This window comes from Bos grunniens, chromosome 23 (genome assembly GCF_055505025.1).
Source record: "Bos grunniens cultivar Pamir isolate PY7600 chromosome 23, Bosgru_T2T1.0, whole genome shotgun sequence".
NCBI classification, from domain to species: domain Eukaryota; kingdom Metazoa; phylum Chordata; class Mammalia; order Artiodactyla; family Bovidae; genus Bos; species Bos grunniens.
Window position 1 is genome coordinate 52,180,937 of NC_141187.1, and position 24,218 is coordinate 52,205,154.

General features: G+C 53.2%; 1 protein-coding gene and 1 long non-coding RNA gene across 5 annotated transcripts; both read right to left on the reverse strand.

The window, feature by feature from the left end:
* Positions 1 to 5: 5 nt before the first annotated feature.
* Positions 6 to 22,605, reverse strand: BPHL (biphenyl hydrolase like). 4 transcript variants are annotated; one of them, XR_015152607.1, is made up of 7 exons: positions 22,478 to 22,605; positions 15,556 to 15,659; positions 12,140 to 12,306; positions 10,642 to 10,795; positions 6,271 to 6,889; positions 4,609 to 4,732; positions 6 to 978 (listed from the first exon to the last, which is right to left on the reverse strand). XR_015152607.1 is itself a non-coding variant. In XM_086370443.1 (7 exons), exons 1-7 carry the CDS (start codon positions 22,582 to 22,584, stop codon positions 891 to 893), a joined length of 876 nt encoding a protein of 291 aa, XP_086226569.1. In that variant the 5' UTR covers positions 22,585 to 22,605; the 3' UTR covers positions 6 to 890. The 4 variants fall into 4 exon arrangements, 3 of the variants coding, with proteins under 3 accessions (XP_086226569.1, XP_086226570.1, XP_086226571.1); XM_086370443.1 differs by having other exon boundaries at positions 6,758 to 6,889; XM_086370444.1 differs by lacking the exon at positions 15,556 to 15,659 and having other exon boundaries at positions 6,758 to 6,889.
* On the reverse strand, positions 16,602 to 17,546 carry LOC147347845 (uncharacterized). Its single transcript, XR_015152610.1, has 2 exons — positions 17,469 to 17,546; positions 16,602 to 16,860 (listed from the first exon to the last, which is right to left on the reverse strand). It is a non-coding gene; the product is annotated as an uncharacterized LOC147347845 (long non-coding RNA).
* Positions 22,606 to 24,218: the final 1,613 nt, after the last annotated feature.

The following is a 24,218-nucleotide window of genomic DNA, read 5'->3' on the forward strand; positions in this document are numbered from 1 at the left end:
TGTGGTCTCTCTTTATTGCAAATAATTTTTATTCTTTCACTGAATGGTTCCTTTCCAAGTATGTTTCTGGGTTTAGTAACTGTTAATAGGATTTTTATTTTCATATTTTTAATTAATAGCCTTTCTGCTGTTTTAGTAGAGAGAGGCAAGTACTGAAAGTGTTATAAGTCACTCAGTCATGTCTGACTGTCTGTGACTCCACAGACTGTAGCCCACCAGGCTCCTCTGTTCTCAGGATTTCCCAGGCAAGAATACTGGAGTAGGTTGCCATTCCCTTCTCCAGGGGATCTTCCCAAACCAGAGATTTAACTTGGGTCTCTCCTGCATTGCAGGTGAATTCTTAACCATCTGAGACACCAGGGAGAGGGGCAAGCAAGCAAATTTATCTCCACTGGCCCAAAGCATTCAGGGACTAGCAGCCAGGAGTGTGTAGGGAGACAGCAGGGCACCACGCTGGCCTTCTTCCCGGGTTTGCGTGATCCCAGCAGCCCCGTGAGCACATGGAATCCAGGGCCCTGGGCGGGGGCTGCTTTCAGCTTCCCCACCTCTCTGTGGACAATGTGATGACTCCAGAGGCCAGTGCACGCCTGCACCCCTCCAACAGAAGGCAGCACGTACATTCAGCTCACCGTAAGAGCAGCAGTCGTGAGCACTACGTGTGCCTAACCCGAGAGTGAAGTAAATCACGACAGGAATGTATATAAAGCGATGGAAGACACTCCCAGTACGAAAGGTCAGGTTCGAGCTCTGCAGCTGTGAGAGAGGGTGCTGTCCTCAGCGGCACTGCATTAGGAGCAGTCTGTGGGGAGGCACAGGGAGCCTGGCAGGCAGGTGAGCAGAGGGCTGGCCCGCGGGCCCAGGCCTCACCAGTCCACATGTCCTGGGACACGTCACTGGAGGAAGCCTTCCGCCAACTTGTTGAATTCGTCTGCGAAGCGTAAGTGCAGGTTGTGCTTGCCTTCCGGCATCAGGTGTAACCTGAGGGAAAGGCGGACGGATGGTTAGTGGCGCATCGTCAGAAAACCCGCCCCCTCCCTGACGTCTCACGGAAACCTCACTGGGCAACCGCCCTGTTTTCTGTCCCCTGCGACCTCCATCAGGAGAAAGGGTGAGTCCATCTTAAGGGGTGGCCCCAGAACAGAGACTCGGGAGCGAGAGCCCGAGGCTGCCGCAACAGCCAAGGAGTGCTCCGCTGCACTGGGAGCTGAACCAGGTAAGGAGTGGTTTGACTGGAAACCTGACTGAGAGGAGGACGTGCAACCTGGTGGGTACCTAAGGGAAAAAGCATTTTAGTAAGACTGGTTTTAAGAGAGGATTGGAAAGATGGTAAAAATACGAAGTGTCCAGAATCCACTGGACTGGAGCTTCCTGGAGTATCTGCGTAGTGGGAAAACCCGTCAGAAGGCGCCGCCGCCTGCTGCTGAAGCCCCCAGGCTGCCCTGGGTGCTGGAGGACTGGGTAAGTCTGCACACGGCCGGGCAGTGCCTCCCTGAGGCTGGGGGTGCCGGCCCCGCCCGGATCTGCGGCCCTCAGGACACGCCGCCCCCCTCGGGAGGCGCTTCCTTTCAACGGGGCTCATCAGATGTGGATGGTCTGCAATTTCTTTAATAAAGGCAGGCTTCTCTGAGTTCTAAACTGCATTACTGCCTATAACAGTGCAGACATGGAGTTTTAAACAAAGGTTCCAGGACACACGTGCAGGCCTGACTTGCTCTGTCCACTGTCACTGATGTTAAAAGGACTGTATTCAGGCAGAATGCCAGTCACCACATCGCCTGCTTCTCTGCTTTCCACAGCAGGGGGCTGGGAGCTCCAGGACCTTGGTGAACGGGCAAGGGGGAAGCTTGGAACAGACCTGTCCCTGGGTGATGCCGGGTCTCTGGCAACTGACCATGTGGGGCAGGGGGGTGAGGGGGTATCCAGGCTGTCAAGATCACCGGCTTGACAGAGGAGGATCTGTGGTTGGTATCTTTCTGAGCCCCTGGGGAAGGTTAGTAATGCTGTCAGCAGTAGCCTAGGCCTTCCCCAGTCAAGGCCAGTGCTGCTCAGAAGAGAAGGGCGAGTGGCCCTCTAGAGGGACGGGGCTCGCAGGACGCTCACGGCTTCTGTCCTCAAGGGACAGAAAGAGCCAGCTACCGAGGATGCCGGCAGGCAAGGGGGCACTGAGCCGCCCCGGGCCTCCCAGCGTGGACCGAGCTAGACCTTGACGCGGAGCCCTGCTTTGAGGGGGCCAGCCCTCTTCCGTGCTTTGTGGAGATCCCCAAGCAGGAAGCACCGACACCAGCTACGAATCCTGTCCACTCAGGCGCGGTGCGGTCTGTGCTCCCCAGGTAGAGAGCTCGGTCTCAGCAAAGACCACCAGCAGGCCCGAGGGCGCCGCTGACTGACCGCCGCGCTCCCCGCGGCTGTCTCGGGCCCTGACCACTGACGGCCACACCAGCGTCCCATCCGCAGAGGCGGCTACTCTGTCCTGAGTCCCTGTCCGTCTCAGGTGTGTGCATATGCCCCCCTTCATCCCGCAAGAAGATAGCAGGGAGGGATGGCAGACTCCACTGGGCCCACCTGGGAAACGGATACAGAAATACACACGACTGTTTCTGGGAGCAGCTCTAGGAGACAAAGGCATTTGTTTCATACCTGATATCTATTTGCAGGTAAAATCTTTGAGGGGCCAGCCTGTGTCTTTAATTATTTCTGGCAAGGAAATGAAGCCCCAAGTTCATGGGAAGCACCCTGCACTTAAGTGGCTCCCTAGGCGTCAGAAGGCCTGTGAGCACAGTTGGAGGAGGACCTTGATGCTCAAGGAATCAACGTTCCTTCTGTGGGTCCAAAATTAACCACTGTTTTTAGCTTCTTGGCCAACCTACAGGGCTCTCCCGGCAGAGGAAGGGCGCGAGCGTAATATGCCGGCCAGTTTCAGACAATCATCGCAGCACACTTTCCTCTTGACTCAACTGTTCCAAAGAATCCTACTCTGAGAAAACGACCTTCCATAAACGAATGTACTGAAACCATTAACATCTGAACGGTAAGGGAATATTTTTCTCCCATATTGATGTATTCAGTTGCTAGGAGATGGGTCTGGAACAGAATTCCTAAATTAAACTTTCTTGCAGACTTTTATTGAACCTGGCTCTCTAAGAGAACACATGTCATTTATCATGAGCGTCAATGTGCAAAAACTTGTCATTTCTGAAGAGAGAAGACACTTAACCAGGTCAGAAAGTAGGTGATTCAGGCCTCTCATCACCATATTAAAATAAGAGTATGAGAGGCAGCTGTGTTGGGGGAGGGACGCACTGTATTACGAGGAAAAAAAAAAGATCCAGGACTTGTCATTTACTAGCTATGCAACCTTGGAAGATGACTTAACGTGTCTCAGCCTTGATTTTACCCCATCTGTAAAATAGGGACAGAATTTTTTCCCATGATTTTGCTGTAAAGTACAATTAGATATTGTAGTAAAATAAGGTGCCTTCTGAAATATGAAATGCTGTTTGGAAACAGAAATTATACAAGTTTATACTAGTGATATTTTATTGCAGAATAAGAAGCATGTTTCCCACATTTATAAACTGTCCAAGAAATCTGTTTGTTAAAATCTCTTGTGGAATAAAGAGCACAATTAGGAAGTGGAGGGACCGTGTCTGAGTCTACTCCGAGCTCAGGGGCGGTCCAGGCGGGCTGGCCTACAGTGGGCACTGGAAGTGGCTCACGTCGGGGAGGAGAAGGATGTTCTTAGGTCACTTAGAATGAGGCCAATTTCAAAAGAATTCTATACAATTCCAAAGATGTCCCGGGTAATGACAGCATCTCTGGGGTGAATACTCAGGCTCTCAACAGGTCAGGGCTCCCTGGGAGTTTATTGCGAGCCACGACCTCCTGGCCAGACCTTACTTTCTCCTTCACAATGTGCCTCACTGTGTTATCAGGGAAACATCAGGTTTATTCAACGTGGAATTTTCATCCTGAATAAGTACCAGCAGAAGCTGCCTCTCACGTCAGCCTGAGTATTTAAACGATAAACTTCTGTTCCACACAGACATGAATGAGGCTGAAGACCAGGCTCTGCTGACACATCTCGTCAGGCCCTCCAGTGTGCCCGGGGCCGGCGGGCAGACCCTGCTCTCCTGTGGTTCTGAGCAACAGGTTCTTCTCTGAGGTGTATATGTTTAAGGCTTAACGTGAAAAGTGTACAACATAATTTTAAGCAGGAAAAAGGCAGGAATCAAAGTTGAAGACAGAATACGATTGTATTTATGTTAAAAAATACTAGGAAAGGAGGAACACACAAAAGTGCTAATCACGGAAGTATTTACGTGGATGGCAAGTGACAGCGATCTGCTTCCTTGTTTTGATTCTATAGACTTGCTGGGCAGGCGGTGCTTTTACAGTGAGAGCTCCCAAGGGAGAGATGGCTGTTTGGGTTGGTGCCACCAGGGCGGGAGCCCCTGATCCCGCTGCCAAAACCCAGGGCACCTGGGCCCCTCTTTCCCAAATGGGGTGGGGTACACCCTGAAAGCCCAGCCCTCAGCCTTTGCCTCCTGCAGCACCTCCCGCTTGCCTCCCAGGGCCCTGGGGCAGAGCGCTGGCTGCAGCTGGACTCACCGTGACCCTCTCACATGTCTGTGTAAGAAGTCTGCATGGAAACGTGGGACCAGGGGGTCCTTCTCGCCGTGCACGATTAAGGTAGGGCACTGGACCAGGGGGAGCAGGTCCCGACAGATGCTCCCTGCAAGACACGAGAGTGTTCTCCTGAGGCCCTCCTGGGGTGGGGGGCAGACCCCCAGCCCCGCCAGCGTCTGGCCTGGATCAGATGGCCTGAGTGCTTCCAGCTCCGACAGTCTGCAGGTTTCCTTTTCTGTGTCTCTCCTGGCCTTTTTCCTTTAAGCTCTACTAGTGAACAAGGAGTCCTGGCTGATTAAGATTCATAATTCATATAAAACAGCAGTTGAACAAAAAAACCTGCAAGTCTTCATATTACATGGGCCATCTGAAAAGCTTCTCCCTTGAAGTACAGGGGCCCCTGCCGGCCCTCCAAGTCTGTGCTCCTCACAGCGAAGCCACAGTTTCAGCAGGACGGAAGCTGCCTTCCACCCTGCCTGCCCCCTGCCCGCCCTGGGGAGACCACAGGCCCTGCCCCGAGGGACGACCGCATTCCTGGGCAGCAAGGCACAGGCCGGGCTCCGCGTCCCGACCTGCTGTTTCCCTGAATCCACTCGGACAGCAGCCACATGGCAAAGCCAGAGCACACACCCGGGCCTGTCTGACGCCAAACCCGCGACGCGTCCGTACACTACGCTGAGCGGCCACAACCCCGAGGACTGGACAAGGGCCTCAATGCATGGAACCAGCCCTGCAGGGAGAGAGGTCGTTTACTGACAGCCTTGCCGTAAGATGATTCAGGCGGTGCCAGATTCTCCGTGACACTTTCTCCCTCCCTTTCTCTTTTGCAGTAGACCTCATTTTTCAGAGTTTCAGGTTTACAGCAGAATTGCAAGGCAGGCACGGGCACACACCCCGTCTCCTCGCCTCCCCATCACCAACACCCCCATCAGACATCTGTTACAGCAGACGCGTCATCACCACCCTGCATCCGCGGTTCTCACGCTGTGGGTTTGGACAAACGCAGGATGACACAGACACGGCACTATGATACTACACAGAGTGCTCTCACTGCCCTAAAATTCCCGTGTGGCTGTTCTAAGAGGTAGTGGGATCTCACTGTCTGTATTTTAATGAGGCTGTTTTCTTACTGTTCAGTTTTTAGAGTTTTTTGCAGGGACTTCCCTGATGGCCCAGAGGTTAGGACTCCGTGCCTCCACTGCAGGGGAGTCCCATCCCAGGTCGGGGAACGAAGACCTCACAAGCCCTGGACCCCCGTCCTTCGGGAAACAGTCACTCCTGTCTGTGGCTTGTCTTTCCAGCCTCCTGAAACATATTTCAAGGCCCTGTTCCTATGGGTGGATACCGTGTCTGAACAGGATATACTTGTTTTGAACTTACAGCAAAAAAGTAACATTTCCAAACGTCCTTCTCATTATGAAAGTTCTGACAGATGACTCATTCTGGAAATGACTACTGAGGAGACAAAACTGGGCCCTGAATCATAACTGTTTGGTAACTGATGTGTTTCAAGGTCAGATCCCACCTACTCTCTATTCTTTTGGCAATTAGAAAAATGAGAGATTACAAATGAAAACAGCTCTAAGAACAGACTTTAATTCAGAGCTTCTCTCAAGGGTGCCAGTTCTTGTTATTGGAACACACCTGTCACGGCCGAAGTGACACAACGTCGCTCTGAAGACGGGAAAGGGCTGAATACCCTTTTCCTTTCCTGACTCCACGGGGGCCGAGGGTCGTGACAGAGACCCCTCCTCTCCTGGCGGGTAAGAGAGGCGGCAGTGGGCTGATGCCTCTAGACGTGAAAAGGGGGACGTCTGTGTGGCCACTGTTTGTTTCTGAGTGACCATCCTGGAGTTAGAAGAGCATGTGAGACTTCTGGAGACAAAGGGGAAAAGACCAGCGTGCTACGAGAGACTCAGCAACGTGAACTCTGTACACATGTCTGTCTCTGATGCCAGAAGGGTGTGCGGCACAAGAACTTGCCTTTGTACACGATCACCCTCTGCTCACGCGTCAGTGTGGAAGGATGGTGGGCGAGTGTGTCAATCCCCAAGGAATTCTCAAGCATCAGGGGAACTCACTCGGCCTCTCTAACCAGCAAAGGGACTGTTAAGTGGCTCGTGTGACCTACCGTCTGGAAGATGCTTAAATTGCTCTATGCCATCCACCCACTTTTCACAGGTTCTGGCAAAGTAGTCGAACCCATAGAGGGCTTCCAGAGGCTTTCTCGTCTTCTCACTCCACTTAGAAACATCCCGGATGCCTGGAAGACAGACAGACGTGTGGGCAAGGATGGGTCTGAGACTAAACCCATCGTCGCCCACAGAGCAGAGCGGCCAGCGCCATGTGGCTCGCCAGGCTTCGCCCGGCCGGCCAGGCCTTCCCCAGGCCCCGCGCCACTGCCCAGCACCGTCGCTCCCATTGGCTTCTGCATCCACCCAGCCCCTGCGTCACTGCCCAGCACCGTCGCTCCCACTGGCTTCTGCATCCACCCAGACCCCGAGTCACTGCCCAGCACTGCCACCCCCACCAGCTGCTGCATCCACCCAGCCCCCGTGTCACTGCCCAGCACCGCCACCCCCACCGGCTGCTGCACCCACGGTGAACGCTGAGTGCTGTGTCAGGGTCCCGCCGTGTTCTGTCCTCCACGGCGGCCCTTGGGCACCAGCAGATTCTGACCAAGGGAACGAAATCAGATCTAAAGTAATGGCTTCCATTAAAGGTGTAAGACAGAAGCGGTATTCCCCTAACTGGGGTCTGCTGCTGCTAAGTCACTTCAGTCGTGTCCAACTCTGTGCGACCTCATAGACGGCAGCCCTCCAGGCTCCCCTGTCCCTGGGATTCTCAAGGCAAGAGGACTGGAGTGGGTTGCCATTTCCTTCTCTAACTGGGGTCAGCAGAGTAAAAATGAGATTACTTATAACAGAGTTTTTCTGAATTGTATTTACATACACTGAGAAATGCATAAACATCATTTGCTCCAAGTTCTGCCACTGGAGAAATTGTAACTACTAACTACAAGCTGTCTCACAGATGACTCTGATCAGAAAGGAAATGATGGCTTCAGAATGGATAAGCAAATTCAATCCCTTAGCCCGCTTTTTCCATTTTTCTTTACAACACAGTGACTCTGTGGAGTCTGTTGCTCCTGAGGACAGTGCACAGTGCTCGCCGAGCCCCTCAGGTACAGAGCTCCATCTGCATGACGCGTCCTGAAGACAGGACGGCAGGCGCACGTGGCCCATGTGGTGACCGGGACTGGGCCGGGCACCTGGGGGCCCAGCATGCTCGGGGTGAGTGGGCTGCTCGAACTGCTGCCTGGGGCAGGTGACCCGGCAGAGAGCACCTGCCGTTCTCCTCCTGCTCCCCTACCCTGCAGATGTGCGTTGGGGTGGATTTCAGAGGCTGAGGACGACTCCAGAGGCTGAGGACACTGAACTGCTCTGGGCGGAAGTAAGGAGACTTTGGATGGGAGGGGGAGATGTAGAGAAGCAGCCTGAAAAGTAGAGGCGGAAGGAGGTCCGGAGGGAGGAGCGTGTGTGGTGCAGGAGGACGGAGAGGGCAGCGCGGGTGGGGGACAGGGAGGGGAGAGTGGGCGGCGAGGGAAGAATGGAGGAGGAGGAGGATGGGAAGGGGAGAGAGGGCTGCAGAGGAGGACGGAGAGAGGAGGAGGATGAGGAGGGGAGAGAGGGCTGCGGAGGAGGACGGAGAGAGGAGGAAGATGAGGAGGGGAGAGAGGGCTGCGGAGGAGGACGGAGAGAGGAGGAGGATGAGGAGGGGAGAGAGGGCTGCGGAGGAGGACGGAGAGAGGAGGAGGATGAGGAGGGGAGAGAGGGCTGCGGAGGAGGACGGAGAGAGGAGGAGGATGAGGACGGGAGAGAGGGCTGCGGAGGAGGACGGAGAGAGGAGAGCGGAGGAGGAGGATGAGGAGCGGGGAGGGGAGCGCGTGCGGCAGCGGAGGACGAGGAGGGGAGATAGGGTGGTGGAGGACCGGGAGGGGAGAGGAGAGCGGGCGGTGGTGGGGAACAGGGAGGGGAGAGGAGAGCGGGCGGTGGTGGGGGACGGGGAGGGGAGAGCGGGCGGTGGAGGACGAGGAGAGGAGCTCGGGCGGTGTGGGACGGGGAGGGGAGAGCGGGCAGCCGGCGCGGGACCAGTGGCTCTGCCCTTGGCCACGGAGCAGGCCACACCCGCTGCAGGCCCTCTTGCCATGAACAAGGAGCTCTTTCATAACATATAATTTCTGCTGCATGGCTGAAGTCTGCAGTAATTGATGAAAACGAGTATGAGTGAGTATGTGTGTGCGCATAAAAGGCAGGAACCCTGAAAACACAGCAGACTGGTGTGACCACTCGAATGCAGGGCTGCCTCGAGGGAGGGTGACTATTCACTGAGGGAGGGTGGACACGGCTGAACCGGGGATGAAACTGGGCCTCACCTGGCACCATCCAGTGGTTCCCAGGGGCAGCAAGTGGACAGCTCTGAAGGAAAGCATTCTCAATTTATGCTCACCATTTATTTTGTTTGTTTTCAGATTAAGGGTAAGCAATTACTTGCTAATCAAAAAACCATCTAGTCAAGGCTCTGGTTTTTCCAGTGGTCATGTATGGATGAGAGTTGGACTGTGAAGAAAGCTGAGCACTGAAGAATTGATGCTTTTGAACTGTGGTGTTGGAGAAGAGCCTTGAGAGTCTCTTGGACTGCAAGGAGATCCAACCAGTCCATCCTAAAGGAGATCGGTCCTGGGTGTTCATTGGTAGGACTGATGCTGAAGCTGAAGCTCCAATATTTTGGCTACCTGATGTGAAGAGCTGACTCATTGGAAAAGACCCTGATGCTGGGAAAGATTGAGGGCAGGAGGAGAAGGGGATGACAGAGGATGAGATGGTTGGATGGCATCACTGACTCAATGGACATGGGTTTGGGTGGGCTCCGGGAGTTGGTAACAGACAGGGAGGCCTGGCATGCTGCAGTTCATGGGGTTGCAAAGAGTCAGACATGACTGAGCTACTGAACTGAACTGAACTGAATCAAAAAACCACAAAACAATCAGAATCTTTATAAAGCTAGTGAAACAACTAGAAAATTGGAAGAAAATGCAGAGCCCTACACACAGCAACGGTGAGATGGAGATGAACAAAAACAGGGAAGTGGAGACTCAGTCTACAAAGTTCAATCAGTCCCTGAAAGGGTTGGGGAGGAGGGAAGAGGAGGGGGAGGGGAGAGGAGGGGAGGGGAGGGGAGGGGAGGGGAGGGGAGGGGGAGGAGGGGGAAGGAGAGGGGAGAGGGAGGAGGCTGGGGGAGGAGGAGGAGGAGGAGCAAAAGTAAGTGGTGGACACCCACTCAGTGAGGAGATCCCGGCCAAGGAGGGTTTTTTGTGTTTTGTTAAACTCTGACAAACTGGGGAAATGGTTCGGAAGAGGAGGGGCAGCCATGGGCGGGGCTGGAGTCCCCGGGCAGGTTTGGCTGCTGGGGGCCTAGCAGCTCCCAAGCTGGGAGCCGGATGTCCTGACCGGGGGCCTGGTGGGCGAACCAGCCGCCTGCACAGGGCCTGGGCAGGGACCCCAGCCGGTCCCTGGCACCCACAGTGCCGGCTGCCTGCATTGGAGCCTCAGCCGGACACAGACAGGCGGTGGCCGGGCTGGTGGGCTGCATCTGCAGCCCCTGCTCTGTGTCTCTAAAAGTCCTCACAGATAAGCCTGAAGGACAACCTTAGAAAGTGTGAACAGCACAAGAGTTCTTCATCAAAACTAAGGTTTCCCACTGGAGTACACTGTTCCCTTCCACACTCAGGGTACCTGAGGCTGCAACTTACACTTCATGTCAACCCCCCTCCTTCCCAGAAGGTCACTAGCACAGCAGGAAATGTAAATACTGATGTATTTTCCTGAGTGTCACTTCTGGAAATAGGAAACTTTAAAACGCAGACTAGTTAAAGTGCAGGACTTTGCTGAGAACCCTTCATCTCTCCATGACCTGTCAACACATGTCTAAGCAGGGCGGGGCGGAGGGACCTACCCTGGTAAATCTCTGTGTCCTGCTCAGTCACGTAGGCGTTGGCCCCCCAGATCACCATCTTGCTGACATACGAGGGGTACCGTGCGGCTGCGATGAGGGCTGTTATCCCCCCGTCGCTCCACCCCAGCAAAGAGACCTTCTTAAACTTCAGTGTCTGTGGCAAACACAGCAAAACAGCACGGTGAGGGCTCCTAGAGAACCCGAGATCGATAATGCCCGGGGTCGACACAGCTTCCTAGCTGTGGGGAGAACCCGAGATGGATAACGCCTGGGGTCGAGACAGCTGTGGCGTGTCCGCTGGTCGTCAGAGAGACACCCCGGAGCCCACGATCTGTGACATGAACGTCTCCTCTCGGCCTGCTGTGGTGAGAAGACCGCTGTCACAGACGCCTAAGCACGCATACAGCATCCAGTGCTGTTCTGAGTCGGGAGGGCGCTACGTCTTCAGGGTGCGCATCTCCCGGAAAAGGACACAGCGGAAGTCAGCTCCACTTGGTCGTGACAACGTGTGCGTCCACACAGGCCTGAGTGAAGACGCTGCGGGCAAGTCTGCAGATCAGAGAGGGCCTCCTGAGAGCTGCTGGAGGGCTGGAGCCACTGCATCCGGTGAAGTCACTACTGCAGCTTTGGGAAGAACCGGCCCCAGGAGGAAGCCTGGGACAGAGGAGACACAGCGGTGAGGGTGGGGGGTGCTGCTGAACCTTTGGGTGAGTTGGCCAGGCTCCAAGAATGCGCTTGATGGGGTACATGGACAGAGGTTACACCTGAGATGCTCCTGAGCAGTTAAAAACTGAATGACTGGGAAAGTAAATTAACAAGTATCAGTCCGAGACATCTGTTGACCCAACTGTAAACTGGTGTGACTCCTGTGGGGAATACTCTGGCTCCACCCTGTATCTTCCATCACACAGCAAGTCATCTCCTAAATGTGCACGGAATTCACACACACGCACCAGGGCAGGCCACAAAGGCCCCACCAGGACCATTTACAGCAGCGAATACGGGCCACAGTGTCCACGCACGGGTGCTCCCTGCACTTCCTGTATGATCACACACACACACACACACACACACACACACACACACACACAGAGCAGCAGCTTAGAAATAAAGTATCTCCCATCAGAAGACGGGAATTAGGACACAGTGTGTCCACACAATGGAATGGATACCAAGTGCCTATTATAAACTGAAGGATATCTGTATTTATTAACATAGAAGTATCTATCTGATAAACTCCAATGAAACAGTAAGCTGGAAAACCATTAGGTATAGAAGGATGCCATCAATACAAACTGTCTATTTACATATTTAATAAGACTGCCCAGAAAAGAAGAGCCTCAAAGCCATGGGAGCAGTAGCTCTAAAAACTTTCCTCTTAGTATCTCTTTGAACCCTTTGAATGTCTACAGGAGTCAGCCTTGAAGAAACCACACACAGAAACAAAATAAACGAAGACGCCCAGCCTCCTTCCTCCTGATTCTTCCCCGAGACCCACCTTCATCAAATCAATGGCATCTTTTGCGTCTCGCTCAAAGAAGTCCACTGGGAAATCCCGATCGGGTGGGCGGGAGTGTCCGTATCCTCGGGGGTCCCAGGCAACCACCGTGAAGAGCTTCTTATTCAGGTTCTCAATCTGAGGTCCAAAATCTGTCTCTCCACTGCCTATCAATAAAAGTGGTCATCCGGTTACACTCCAAGAAATGCTGTCACTGCTTCAAACACACTACAGCAAAAAGAAACAGGGGGACAATGTAACTGGTTTCTAGTCAAATTAGCAGCAAATCTATAACCAGCAAAGCAGACTGGCAGAGAGAGAACCCGGGGCTTCCTCTCCCGCGGGAGCTCAGACCTGCTCCCGCCTCCCCCGAGCGGCTACTCGGAGGACGACGCACTTCTCCCCTTGGTCCTGTATCATTAATAATCCAGCACGCTTGATATCTTTTCAGTTTAACTGTCCTATTTAAAAAAAAAAAAGGACTCATGAAACTGCCTAGAAATAAACCTCCTGAAACAACGTACTTCTGGGTTATTTTTTCTTTTTTAAAATGACTGTTACAAATGAGAGAGATCTTAATAGTATCTGTAGACACATTAATGAGATTTGATCCAAATTATTCAAAGCCAAATTCTAAAATCCCAGACGTTTTTTACAAAGCTAACGAGAATAGCCCTGGAGATTTTATTTTCTGGTCATAACTAGAAACCAGAAAATTAAACTAAAACTCGGAAATGATGGAGGGCAGGACACGGAGGGGATAAATCAGTGTGTTTCACGACAACAGTATGTGAGTATTGGCAAGTAGAACTGTGTTCTCAAGCTGGTGGTGGACCTGACTGGCAGGCAGCATTGCCCGGTGAGGTCCACACGGTGTGAAGGCCAGACTCCCAAGGAGCCCAGTCCAGGGGCAGGTCAGCATCTCATTTCTAAGCTCTACTTGGTTTCTAAGGACTCACAACTCTGGCCACACCTTGCTTCACAAACTGGTGATGATTAGAAAATGTCTTTGAAGACACTGCAGGATCATTTAACATCGTCAAGGACTGTCACTCTCCCTGACAGAATGTACCTTCTCAACACCAGGTAAGCCGTCCAGAAAACCCAAGCCAAGAACAAAATGGATTTCAGTGCAAGCCTACTGCTCTGACATCTGAGGCTGCTCTCATGATCCCTGAACTGGAGGGACTTCCAGGGAACCGCCCTGCAGGAGGGGCAGAAGGTGGGAAAAGGCAGCAGTGGAGCTCAACACCACTTTCAGAAACAAGACACACACTTTCTGGCACACATCTGAAGACCAGGGCAAAGAACACTAAAACCTTAAAAAATTACTTTAAAGAGTAGTTACCAGTATATGATACCTCAGAAGGAAACACATCAACACCGGCTGCCCGTTGGGAGGGGAACTGGTGCTGGGGGACACAGCAGTTCAGGGGAGAAACTTGCTGCTTGATTTTTGAATCAGGTTAATGTTTTACACAAGCAAAAATTAAAATTGCTAAAAGCTTTTCATACAGGATAATGACAGCAATATTGAACCAATGGCCATCTACGCTGGCAAACTGCATCGCTTTAGCTCGGGATCACCCACTGGAGGAAAGGTCCTCCTCTATTACACTAGCTCGACGGAAAGATACTAAACACTGGACACTGATGCCTCAATAGCTGCAACAATCAGCTGAGGCTGCGTCAGCTGGAACCAGCGTGTAACTGAAGAACATTGCCACTTTACTTTTAGGATTAAGAGGCAAATCATAAGGAAATAAGTATATGATGGGATCACTTAACTAAATAAAAAATAAAACAGTAACCCTGCTGCTAAGTTGCTTCAGTCGTGTCCGACTCTGTGCGACCCCATCGATGGCAGCCTACCAGGCTCCCCTGTCCCTGGGATTCTCCAAGCAAGAACACTGGCGTGGGTTGCCATCTCCTTCACCAATGCATGAAAAGTGAAAGTAAAGTCGCCCAGTCGTGTCTGACTCTTCGCGACCCCATGGACTGCAGGCCATCAGGCTCCTCTGTCCATAGGATTTTCCAGGCAAGAGTACTGGAGTGGGGTGCCATTGCCTTCTCCGAAAACAGTAACAGAAACCTTACCTTAAAATCAAATTTGAGATGCTCTGGGATCACTGGAAACTCTACTCCTGAACTTTCTACACCTAAACTTCTTACCTGCAGGAGGCGATGGTGATCCATCTAGCTTTACCACGCTCTGTTCACACCAAACTAATTCTGACCTTCAGAAAGGCTGTGAAAGCCCAGCTTTGTTCTTTGCTCTTACCTTAACTAAACACACCAGAGAAGGCAATGGCACCCCACTCCAGTGCTCTTGCCTGGAAAATCCCATGGATGGAGGAGCCTGGTGGGCTGCAGTCTACGGGGTCGCTAGGAGTCGGACACGACTGAGCGACTTCACTTTGACTTTTCACTTTCATGCATTGCAGAAGGAAATGGCAACCCACTCGTGTTCTTGCCTGGAGAATCCCAGGGGAGCCTGGTGGGCTGCCGTCTATGGGGTCGCACAGAGTCGGACACGACTGAAGCGACTTAGCAGTAACTGAACACAGTCACGCACAGCAGGGAGATCAGTCCCACTTGTAGCAGAAGCCGCCTCACATCCCGGAACCCCTCAATCCCAGGCAAACCGGGCCAGCTGGTCGCCTACTCACTGCCTCCCTCCCCCTGCCTGCCTTCCCTCCCCTTCCTTGACTTGTCGTCCCCAGGCTGCAGGAAGGGGCTTCCCTGGTGGCTCAGCTGGTAAAAAATCCACCTGCGATGCGGAAGACCTGGGTTTGATCCCTGGATTGGGAAGATTCCCCTGGAGAAGGGAAAGGCTTCTCACTCCAGTACTCTGGCCTGGAGTCTATGGGGTCTCACAGAGTCAGACATGACTGAGCAACTCTCACTTTCAGGCTGCAGGAAACTACAGTGTTGGACTTCCATGGAGAGAAGTGGGTATTTAAAGGAATGAAAATTGCATAAAGTAGAAAGGTACTTCAGGGCTTCCCTGGTGGCTCAGTGGTAAAGTCTACCTGCTAATGCAGAAGACACGGGTTCGATCCCTGAGCCAGAAAGATCCCACATGCTGTGGAGCAGCTAAGCTTGTGAACCACAACCCCAGCCTGTGCTCTGCAACGAGAGAAGCGGCCACAACGAGAAGCCCAAGCACCGCAACTGGAGAGTAGCCACTGCTCACTGCATTAGAGAAAAGCCCAGCAATGAAGACCCAGCACAGCCAGAAGTAAGTGAAACTTTACAAGAAAGGTAGCTTTCTGGACCACCTAAAGTTGATTGCGGCAAATATTACAGAAAGCATCTCAGCAAAGCACCAAGGCTGCGTATCAAGCCTGGGCATCTGGGACTGGGGGCCGAGCTCAGAGGACAGCGTGCCGGGCACGCCACGGAAACCTGCGCACCTAGCATCCCCGGGAGCAGCAGGACGGCGTGCTCTCCGCCTCCGGTCCGCAGGTAGTGCAGGTGGACGCCATTCACCGCCGCCTTGGCGGAGGTCACGGAGGAGCTGCAAGAGAGAAGCCCCGAGCCCAGAGGGCGACTGAGCCTGCACGCCAGCCAGCCCCAGCACCCTCCCCGCCCCCTGGTCATCCGGCTCTGCGCTTCAGTTTCCCAAACCCAGAAAGGGCGGGTCACTGCAGCACCAACTCCAGGCCCACCCACGGGAGTGCTGACAGGCCTGCTGACATCAACGGGCCCACAGCCCCGCAGCTGGAGGCAGGGCCCCCGCCGTGGGAGGTGAGGTGGGCGGGACGCTGGCACAGAGCCTCGAGCCCCTCGAGGCCCCGGCAGGTCCAGAGGAGCCACCCGGATCCTCAGCTGCACAGGCAGTGATCCCAAGGGTGACGCTGGTCTTGGGGTCCACGGGCTGACCTTCTGGCCTCTCTGTTCTCTAGGCAGCTGCCCTGGTCAAGAATGCCTGTCTGCTCGGATGTGGCCAGACCGGTCTGTAAGATGCTGAGATGTCTCTGCACTGACTGTTAAGTAGCCGGTCCGTGTCTAGAGTCCCGCACCCCGCCCCCTTCCCTGACCCAAAACCGCCACGCTGCACCATCTAACCATGTGTCGTCCTGGGGGCTCTGCGCAGGACAACCCCCTCGGTGACTGTCCCAGAAGCTCCAGGACCACTGCACCGGGGCACCCAGGAACAGCGCACACATGGCCCCGCCTCAGGCTCTAAGAGCCTCCCAGCAGCTCCCCAGATGGCCGGTGACACGCGGGAGGGCCATGAAGGCACACCAGGACAGATGCTGCCAGGCGCAGTGAGTCAAAGAGCACACAGACCTGGGTGGTAGTGAGACTGACCAACTACAGGCTCACGATCCACAGAAATGTCACAGGACCCTTGAGCTGCGTTGAGTCTCACGGACCCTGCTGTTACTCATTATTAACATCCTGCTCCTTGGACAGCTCCAGAACCAGATAAAATCGAGTAACACTCTACTCCGAGTCATCTTGGGAAACAACAGTTTATTGACATTTCCTTTGCCCCCGGCCATCTGCAGAGCAGCAACTGCACACCCTCAGGGAGGGGAGGGTCGTGATGGGAGAGAAGCGGTCAGACTCCTATCCAGCACAGGAACGAGGCTGCTCCCCAGACAGACACTCGGTGCTTGCTCAGCTCAGGGACTGCTCCTGCTACTCGTTGAGCCCGCAAGGTTCTCCAGGGCCCCTGCCTTGCAGCGTGAAGGATGTCTTGTAACGGCATTCTGCACAGGGAAGGTGTCACATATGACGTGGCCCCGCCATCTCTCGCGATCTCTGAGCCCCAGGGCTTTCACCACCCGGGGTTGCGGGCTCTCAGGCCTGGGAGCCTCCTGGGGCCCGGCTCACATGACTTCCCTTTCGTGGTCTGCCTGACGTCTCCGCTGCCAAAAGCCTCTCACTTCCCTGTGTTTTGCCCTATCCACGTAGATTCCCCAATGCCTAAGCACACGGAGATAAAACCAGGTCTAGACAAGGGCGGATGGGCGCTCAGTGTCAGGGGAGGGTTGCTAAGGCAGAGGACTTTGAAGGTGGCTTCAGAGTATGAGAGGCCCTGTGGGTGTTGGAGAGAGGCAGCTGGGGAAGGGTGGAGAAGTGGCTTTTGAGATGAACTTCTAAGATGGGCAAAATGCTGGAGAGAAAATGGGGTAGGGAGCGTGCTTCTAGAACTGGTGTGCTCAGGGCCCAGGAGTCAGGGACACACGTGGAGCAAGGCAGGTGAGGTCAGGCCGGCAAGAGTGTGGGCACAGAGGAGCAAAGGTCAGGCTAGAGGGCGATGGGTGTGCGGCTGGGCGGTCAGGGCAGGGAGCACGCCTGGGGCTTTGTCACTCACTGCTGGGCCCTGCCCTTGTCACAGCAGCCGGGCCCCAGGGCATCGGAGGCTCCCAGAACCTTGCCTCCATCTCCAGGCTGGAGAAACAGGACAGAAAACTGGACAATAGCAAATCAACTTAAATGTAAGAAAAGTTTCCTTTTAGAAAATATTTATTGAATAACTTTCCACATCAGTACACTTGAAATGAGTGTTGCATTCTCCCTCCAGCATATCAAAGGGCTCTTGGATGGCAGTCAGGCCCCAGAAAAAGTTAGAAAACTTAAAAGAACAAAAATGAACCTCCTTCCCTTGGGCTTTACTCCTCCACCACTTTCTCCCTCCTCTTGTTTCTCTAACCTAGGTGTTCTTAAGCAGGGGTGTTCATTAGAATCACCTGAGGAGTTAAAGATACAGCGGCCCAGGACAACCCCGGGAGACCCACCGGTCACTCTGGGGTAGAGCCCTGGCGCGTGCTTTCTGAAACACTGCTGTATTATTCGCCCATTCATGTACATCCGGAACCCCTACTTTGTGCTGGGCGCCCCATGTTGCCTAGGGATTGGCAGAGAAGACCAGTCTGCCAACTACTGATATTCTGACAGAAGCTGCAGAGACAGGAGACCCTGGGGTGCACACAGCAGACACAGGTTCACACTTTCCACACCCTAACACACCTGCCCACTCAGCCCCCTTGTATATGAGACACTTCCTCCCCCCATGATACCCGGGGTGGGGAGCGGGGGTCCCAAGCTTAACTTTAATCTTCTGGCAAACCTTTAAATCTCCAGATGCCCAGGATGCACTAAATGAACATCTCTGGGATGGGATCAAGGTATCTGCATTTTTTAAATTCCCCAAGAGAATCCAATAGACAACCAAGGATAAGAAAGGTTATACTGAATTCATTTTGGAGGAGAGAAAAATTGAGCCTCCTTTTTAAACACAGTCTGGGAAGCCATGTATTATGTCTGTCCTGTCTCTCCTTCTGGGAGGCTGGACGGACAAGTCTGTGTGTGAGCGGCGAGGGCTGGGCGGCAGGACCAACAGAGCAGCAACCCCCCGTGAGGGAGAGACGACCACAGGGCCGGCACGAAGAGAGCCGTGTGGGGCAGACGACTACAGGAGAACCAACTGGTCAGGTTAATTACTAAACTACATGATGTCCTCTGATGATGCACATTAGACTTTGCCTAATTTTACCAGCGAGGAAGCTGAGAGTTAAGAGTTTAGGTAACGGGCCCCAGTCACCCTGCTTGCAATTTGCAAAGTCGAAGCGAGCACCTGAATGTCACACTCGGCTCAGAAATAAAAACGGGAGCCACCTCATCAGATACATCCTCATTTTGAAAGTCCAACATATTCTCTGTACCTTGTATGTTCAGCTATTCCTTTTGTATATTTTTTTCTACTTATTTTTTAAAATTATTTTAATTGGAGGCTAATTACAATATTGTAGTGTTTTTTGCCATACATTGACATGAATCAGCCATGGGTTGTATATTTTTTTCTAAAAGGATTGTTAGCTACAATGAAGCATTCAGTTCAGTTCAGTTCAGTTGCTCAGTCGTGTCCGACTCTTAGCAACCCCATAGACTGCAGCTTACCAGGCTCCTCCGTCCATGGGATTTTCCAGGCAAGAGCACTGGAGTGGGGTGCCATTGCCTTCTCCGTAAAGGCTGCATCAGTCCGTCCAGTTCAGTCCAGTCGCTCAGTCGTGTCCGACTCTTTGCAACCCCATGAATTGCAGCACGTCAGGCCTCCCTGTCCATCACCAACTCCCGGAGTTCACTCAGACTCATGTCCATCGAGTCAGTGATGCCATCCAGCCATCTCATATCTCATCCTCTGTCGTCCCCTTCTCCTCCTGCCCCCAATCCCTCCCAGCATCAGTCTTTTCCAATGAGTCAACTCTTCACGTGAGATGGCCAAAGTACTGGAGTTTCAGCTTTAGCATCATTCCTTCCAAAGAAATCCCAGGGCTGATCTCCTTCAGAATGGACTGGTTGGATCTCCTTGCAGTCCAAGGGACTCTCAAGAGTCTTCTCCAACACCACAGTTCAAAAGCATCAATTCTTCGGTGCTCAGCCTTCTTCACAGTCCAACTCTCACATCCATACATGACCACTGGAAAAACCATAGCCTTGACTAGATGGACCTTTGTTGGCAAAGTAACGTCTCTGCTTTTCAATATGCTATCTAGGTTGGTCCTAACTTTTCTTCCAAGGAGTAAGCATCTTTTAATTTCATGGCTGCAGTCACCATCTGCAGTGATTTTGGAGCCCAAAAAAATAAAGTCTGACACTGTTTCCACTGCTTCCCCATCTATTTCCCATGAAGTGATGGGACCAGATGCCATGATCTTCGTTTTCTAAATGTTGAGCTTTAAGCCAACTTTTTCACTCTCCTCTTTCACTTTCATCAAGAGGCTTTTTAGTTCCTCTTCACTTTCTGCCACAAGGGTGGTATCATCTGCATATCTGAGGTTATTGATATTTCTCCCGGCAATCTTGATTCCAGCTTGTGCTTCCTCCAGCCCAGCATTTCTCATGATGTACTCTGCACAGAAGTTAAATAAGCAGGGTGACAATATACAGCTTTGACCTACTCCTTTTCCTATTTGGAACCAGTCTATTGTTCCATGTCCAGTTCTAACTGTTGCTTCCTGACCTGCATACAAATTTCTCAAGAGGCAGGTCAGATGGTCTGGTATTCCCATCTCTTTCAGAATTTTCCAGAGTTTATTGTGATCCACACAAAGGCTTTAGCATAGTCAATAAAGCAGAAATAGATGTTTTTCTGGAACTCTCTTACTTTTTCGATGATCCAGCGGATGTTGGCAATTTGATCTCTGGTTCCTCTGCCTTTTCTAAAGCCAGCTTGAACATCTGGAAGTTCACAGTTCACGTATTGCTGAAGCCTGGCTTGGAGAATTTTGAGCATTACTTTACTAGCGTGTGAGATGAGTGCAATTGTGCGGTAGTTTGAGCATTCTTTGGCATTGCTTTTCTTTGGGATTGGAATGAAAACTGACCTTTTCCAATGAAGTATTAGCAACATCAAAGTACTGGCTTGCATAAACATGAATTTTGATGACTTATTTTTACATCTTTCATACATTGTATTATTATCTAAATATTCATATTTGTATTATTAATTTTAACTGCTAATTACCTAGTATGGGGGCTTCCCAGGTGGCACAGAGGTAAAGAATCGGCCTGCCAATGGAGGAGATGAAAGAGACGCAGGTTTGCTCCCCGGGTTGGGAAGATTTCCTGGAGCAGGAAATGGCAACCCACTCCAGTATTCTTGCCTGGGGAATCCTAAGGACAGAGGAGCCTCGCGGGCTGCAGTCCACGGGGTCGCAAAGAGCTGGGCATGACTGACTGCCCAGGCCTTTAAAATTCACTGTCTCAAATCCTTAGGACAATCCGCAAGGCGTGAGGCCCAGAGAGGTTATATAACTCGATTGTGTACATGCTTTTTCTGTAACCGCACTGCCAAATAGAGTCCCCTTCAGGGCTGGACACCAGGCCAGCACTCACCCTGACTGCTGGACAGAGGCAGGGGCAGGTGCGTCTCTTCCCCTCAGGCAGAGCATCCCCAGATTGAACCGGAAAACATCTGTCTTCAGGTGGGCTGTTATGCTTCCTAAGTTATTAATACTGTAACTGCACATAACATACAACTGCAGGTAGAAAAGGCTTGGGGTGGAAGACGGCAGACGTACAGAGGAGCTTCTGGAACACAACTCAATTGTGGGTCAGGGCACCCGTGGTTCTGAAGCCATGTCTTACAGGAGTGCTCTCATCTACTTACACAAGCTGCACTCTTGTTTCAGGATTAATCAACACCCTGCTTGTTTGGCCCATCACAGTGAAAGTCAAAGTGAAGCGGCTCAGTCCTGACTCTTTGCAACCCCATGGACTGCAGCCTACCAGGCTTCTCCGTCCATGGGATTCTCCAGGCAAGAATACTGGAGTGGGTTGCCATTTCCTTGGTCAGATCAATTTCAACTGCATTTACAAAATGGCGGTTCAAAATCCAGAGAAACCTGTTTCCCAGGGATATTTTAGGGCGAATGATCTGCATTGCTAAGTGGATGAGGCCTTCTTGCAACCACTAACCAACAGTAACAGATACTGGTGCAATCACAGTAATATCATTTCAATCCCTTTCTGTAAACAGGAAACGGGATAGATGGGCATTTTTCAGTGGACTTACAGAGGCTGCAGACACTGACATTATTTTACCATCTGTATGAAAACAGTTTTGAAAATCTAATAGATATAAAATGGTAACAACATCAAATCCTAAACTCAAGACCCAATGAATCAGAGTATGAAAGCATAAAGCTAGTCAGACCTCTCCTTACGCCTTCGGAATGGACTTTTCCCCATCAAGTACAGTGAAGCTCTGAAGGCCAGGTACCCGCCGAGCTTGTGCGCAGACACCTTCCTCGTCAAGAGCGGAACTGACCCGCCGGCAGTGAGCAGCGACCACCCCGCGCGCGCCCCATGACAGGCCACCATCACCTGGGACCAGGGGCGCCCACTTTGGGACTGGGGGTCAGAGGTTAATCCAGGAGCTGTTTACTCTCAAGGTATGTGGGGGTGGTAAGAGGAGAGAAAGGCAGACTCTCGGGCGTCTCCACGGCCTGCACCCCTCGGGGAGCCGGGCCCAGGAACCCGCATCTTCCGGTCCCCCGGGTGGGTCTCCCGCACGTCCCAGCTCGAGGTCCAGCCCGCGGCTCCATGACCTGACGCGGCGCGGACACCGCAGGCTGGCCTGGAGCCAGGGTCCGGGGTTCAAGAGCGCCTCCTCCCTGGCCTCAGTCCTCACGGACGCCCCACCGAGGCCGAGCGCAGCGCCCCCTCGGCCGCGCCCAGGTCACGGCTTGACGGGCAAGGGGTCGGTCAGGCGGCGACCACTCACGGCCCCGGCCCGGCCGCTGGCCCCTGCCCCCTTCCCGCCGCCCCGAGCGCGCGGACGAGGATATGGGGGCCCCTGGAGGGGAGCGGCGCCATTACCCGAACGCGGCCGCGGGTCCGGCCCGGGGGATTTGGATGCCGGGCTTCAGCGCTGAGAGGAGGTGCCTCATCCGCCGCGCGGCCCGACTGCCTAGCGCTGCCGCCATGGTGAGTGCATATGACTGCCCGGGGAGTGCGCACGCGCCGGGTCTCCCAGCAGCCTGGAGCGCGCACCGCCCCGAGCACGCATGCGCCCGGCCCTCGGTCGCCCCGAGCTCGACCCCTTCCGCCCCGAGCTCGACCCCTTCCGCCCCGAGCTCGACCCCTTCCGCCCCGAGCACGCATGCGCGGGGCAATCTGGGCGCTGAGCTGGAGACCAAGGGTGTCCAGGCGATCCCTCGCCGCCCCTGTGCTCGCGGTTCCCGGGGACACCGGCACAGAGCGTCTCCTCTGGGTGTCACCTGTAGCCTAACGGTGACCGGCGTCTCGCCCTCGCGGAGGAGTGGGCTCAGGGCCGCCAGCCTGACAGCTGGAGGGGACTGGGGTTTGCTTTGTGCGTTTTTACACCGGCCCACACGCGCTAGGGCCCCTGCCCTCGGGGATCCTGGAGATTAGGGAGGGCCAGCGGCGGCTGGAGAGCGGTGCGGGCGGGGGGCCGGGCCTCGAGAGCTAAGCCGGAGCCTCCGATGAATCCCGCAGACAGGCCGGGGCTCCCGCTTCTCGGCGCTGTGGCGGGAGCAGAGAGGGGCGCCAGGTGCGGAGGATGGGGGTTGTGTCCGCGTGGGGTCCCTGGCCGCCTCCGGGGCGGGGGATCGGCGAGGACGGCAGGCTCGGTTGTAAACGGAGTCGCGTGTGAGTCCAGATCAGTGAGGCCCCTGCGGCCCAGGTGGGAAGCAGGTGGGTGTCGGGCTGGGCCGGGGGCAGGGTTAGTGTCTAATGGGGGCAGAGCCTCAGTTTTGCAGGAACGTGGCGGCAAACAGTGTGAATGTGCTAGGGCTGTGCACTTAAAGACGGTTGAGATGGCAGATTTTATGTGTATTTCACCACTGTTGAGTGTGTGTGCTTCTTACGACCAGTTCAGTCTTTAAAGATTATAAACAGTATTTGCAGCTGAAGGTTCCATAGGGAAAATAAAAAACAATACCTTTTGATTGTGGCTACTCTCTCCAGCGTCTGCCTGCAATGCAGGAGACCCGGGTTCAATTCCTGGGTTGGGAAGATCCCCTGGAGAAGGAAATGGCAATCCACTCCAGCACTCTTGCCTGGAAAATCCCATGGACGGAAGAGCCTGATAGGCTACAGTCCATGGGGTTGCAAAGAGTCGGACACGACTGAGCGACTTCACTTCACTTCACTCTCTCCCTTAACAGAAAACAACCGCATATCGGTGGCTGCTGTTTAGCCTTGTCTTGATTTGGAGATTCCAGCAGCTTCCTTGCATTTTATATTACTTCTTCTGGACACCCTTCCATTGTAACAGTGGAGTGGATTGCACAGTGCTTCCTGGTGTTACAGCCATAGGACATTGTTTTACCCGCAGTGTCCTCCTTGACCCATGGGAGTTTCTTGGCAGTAAAGGGAGGTTTGATTTAAATACTATGATAAAATGTTTTTTCAACATAAAGCTGTTGCATCAATTTCCTGCACAGAAGGAAAGAGAAATATGTAATGTTCCAGCTACTGTTGTTTGACTTTCAGAATCTTGGGTGGGGTCAACATTTCCTTATTTTTTTTTATGAAATGTTGATTGGGATTTCTTGTCAGAGATGTTGAGGGTTAAAAATAATTCTACAATTTTAAC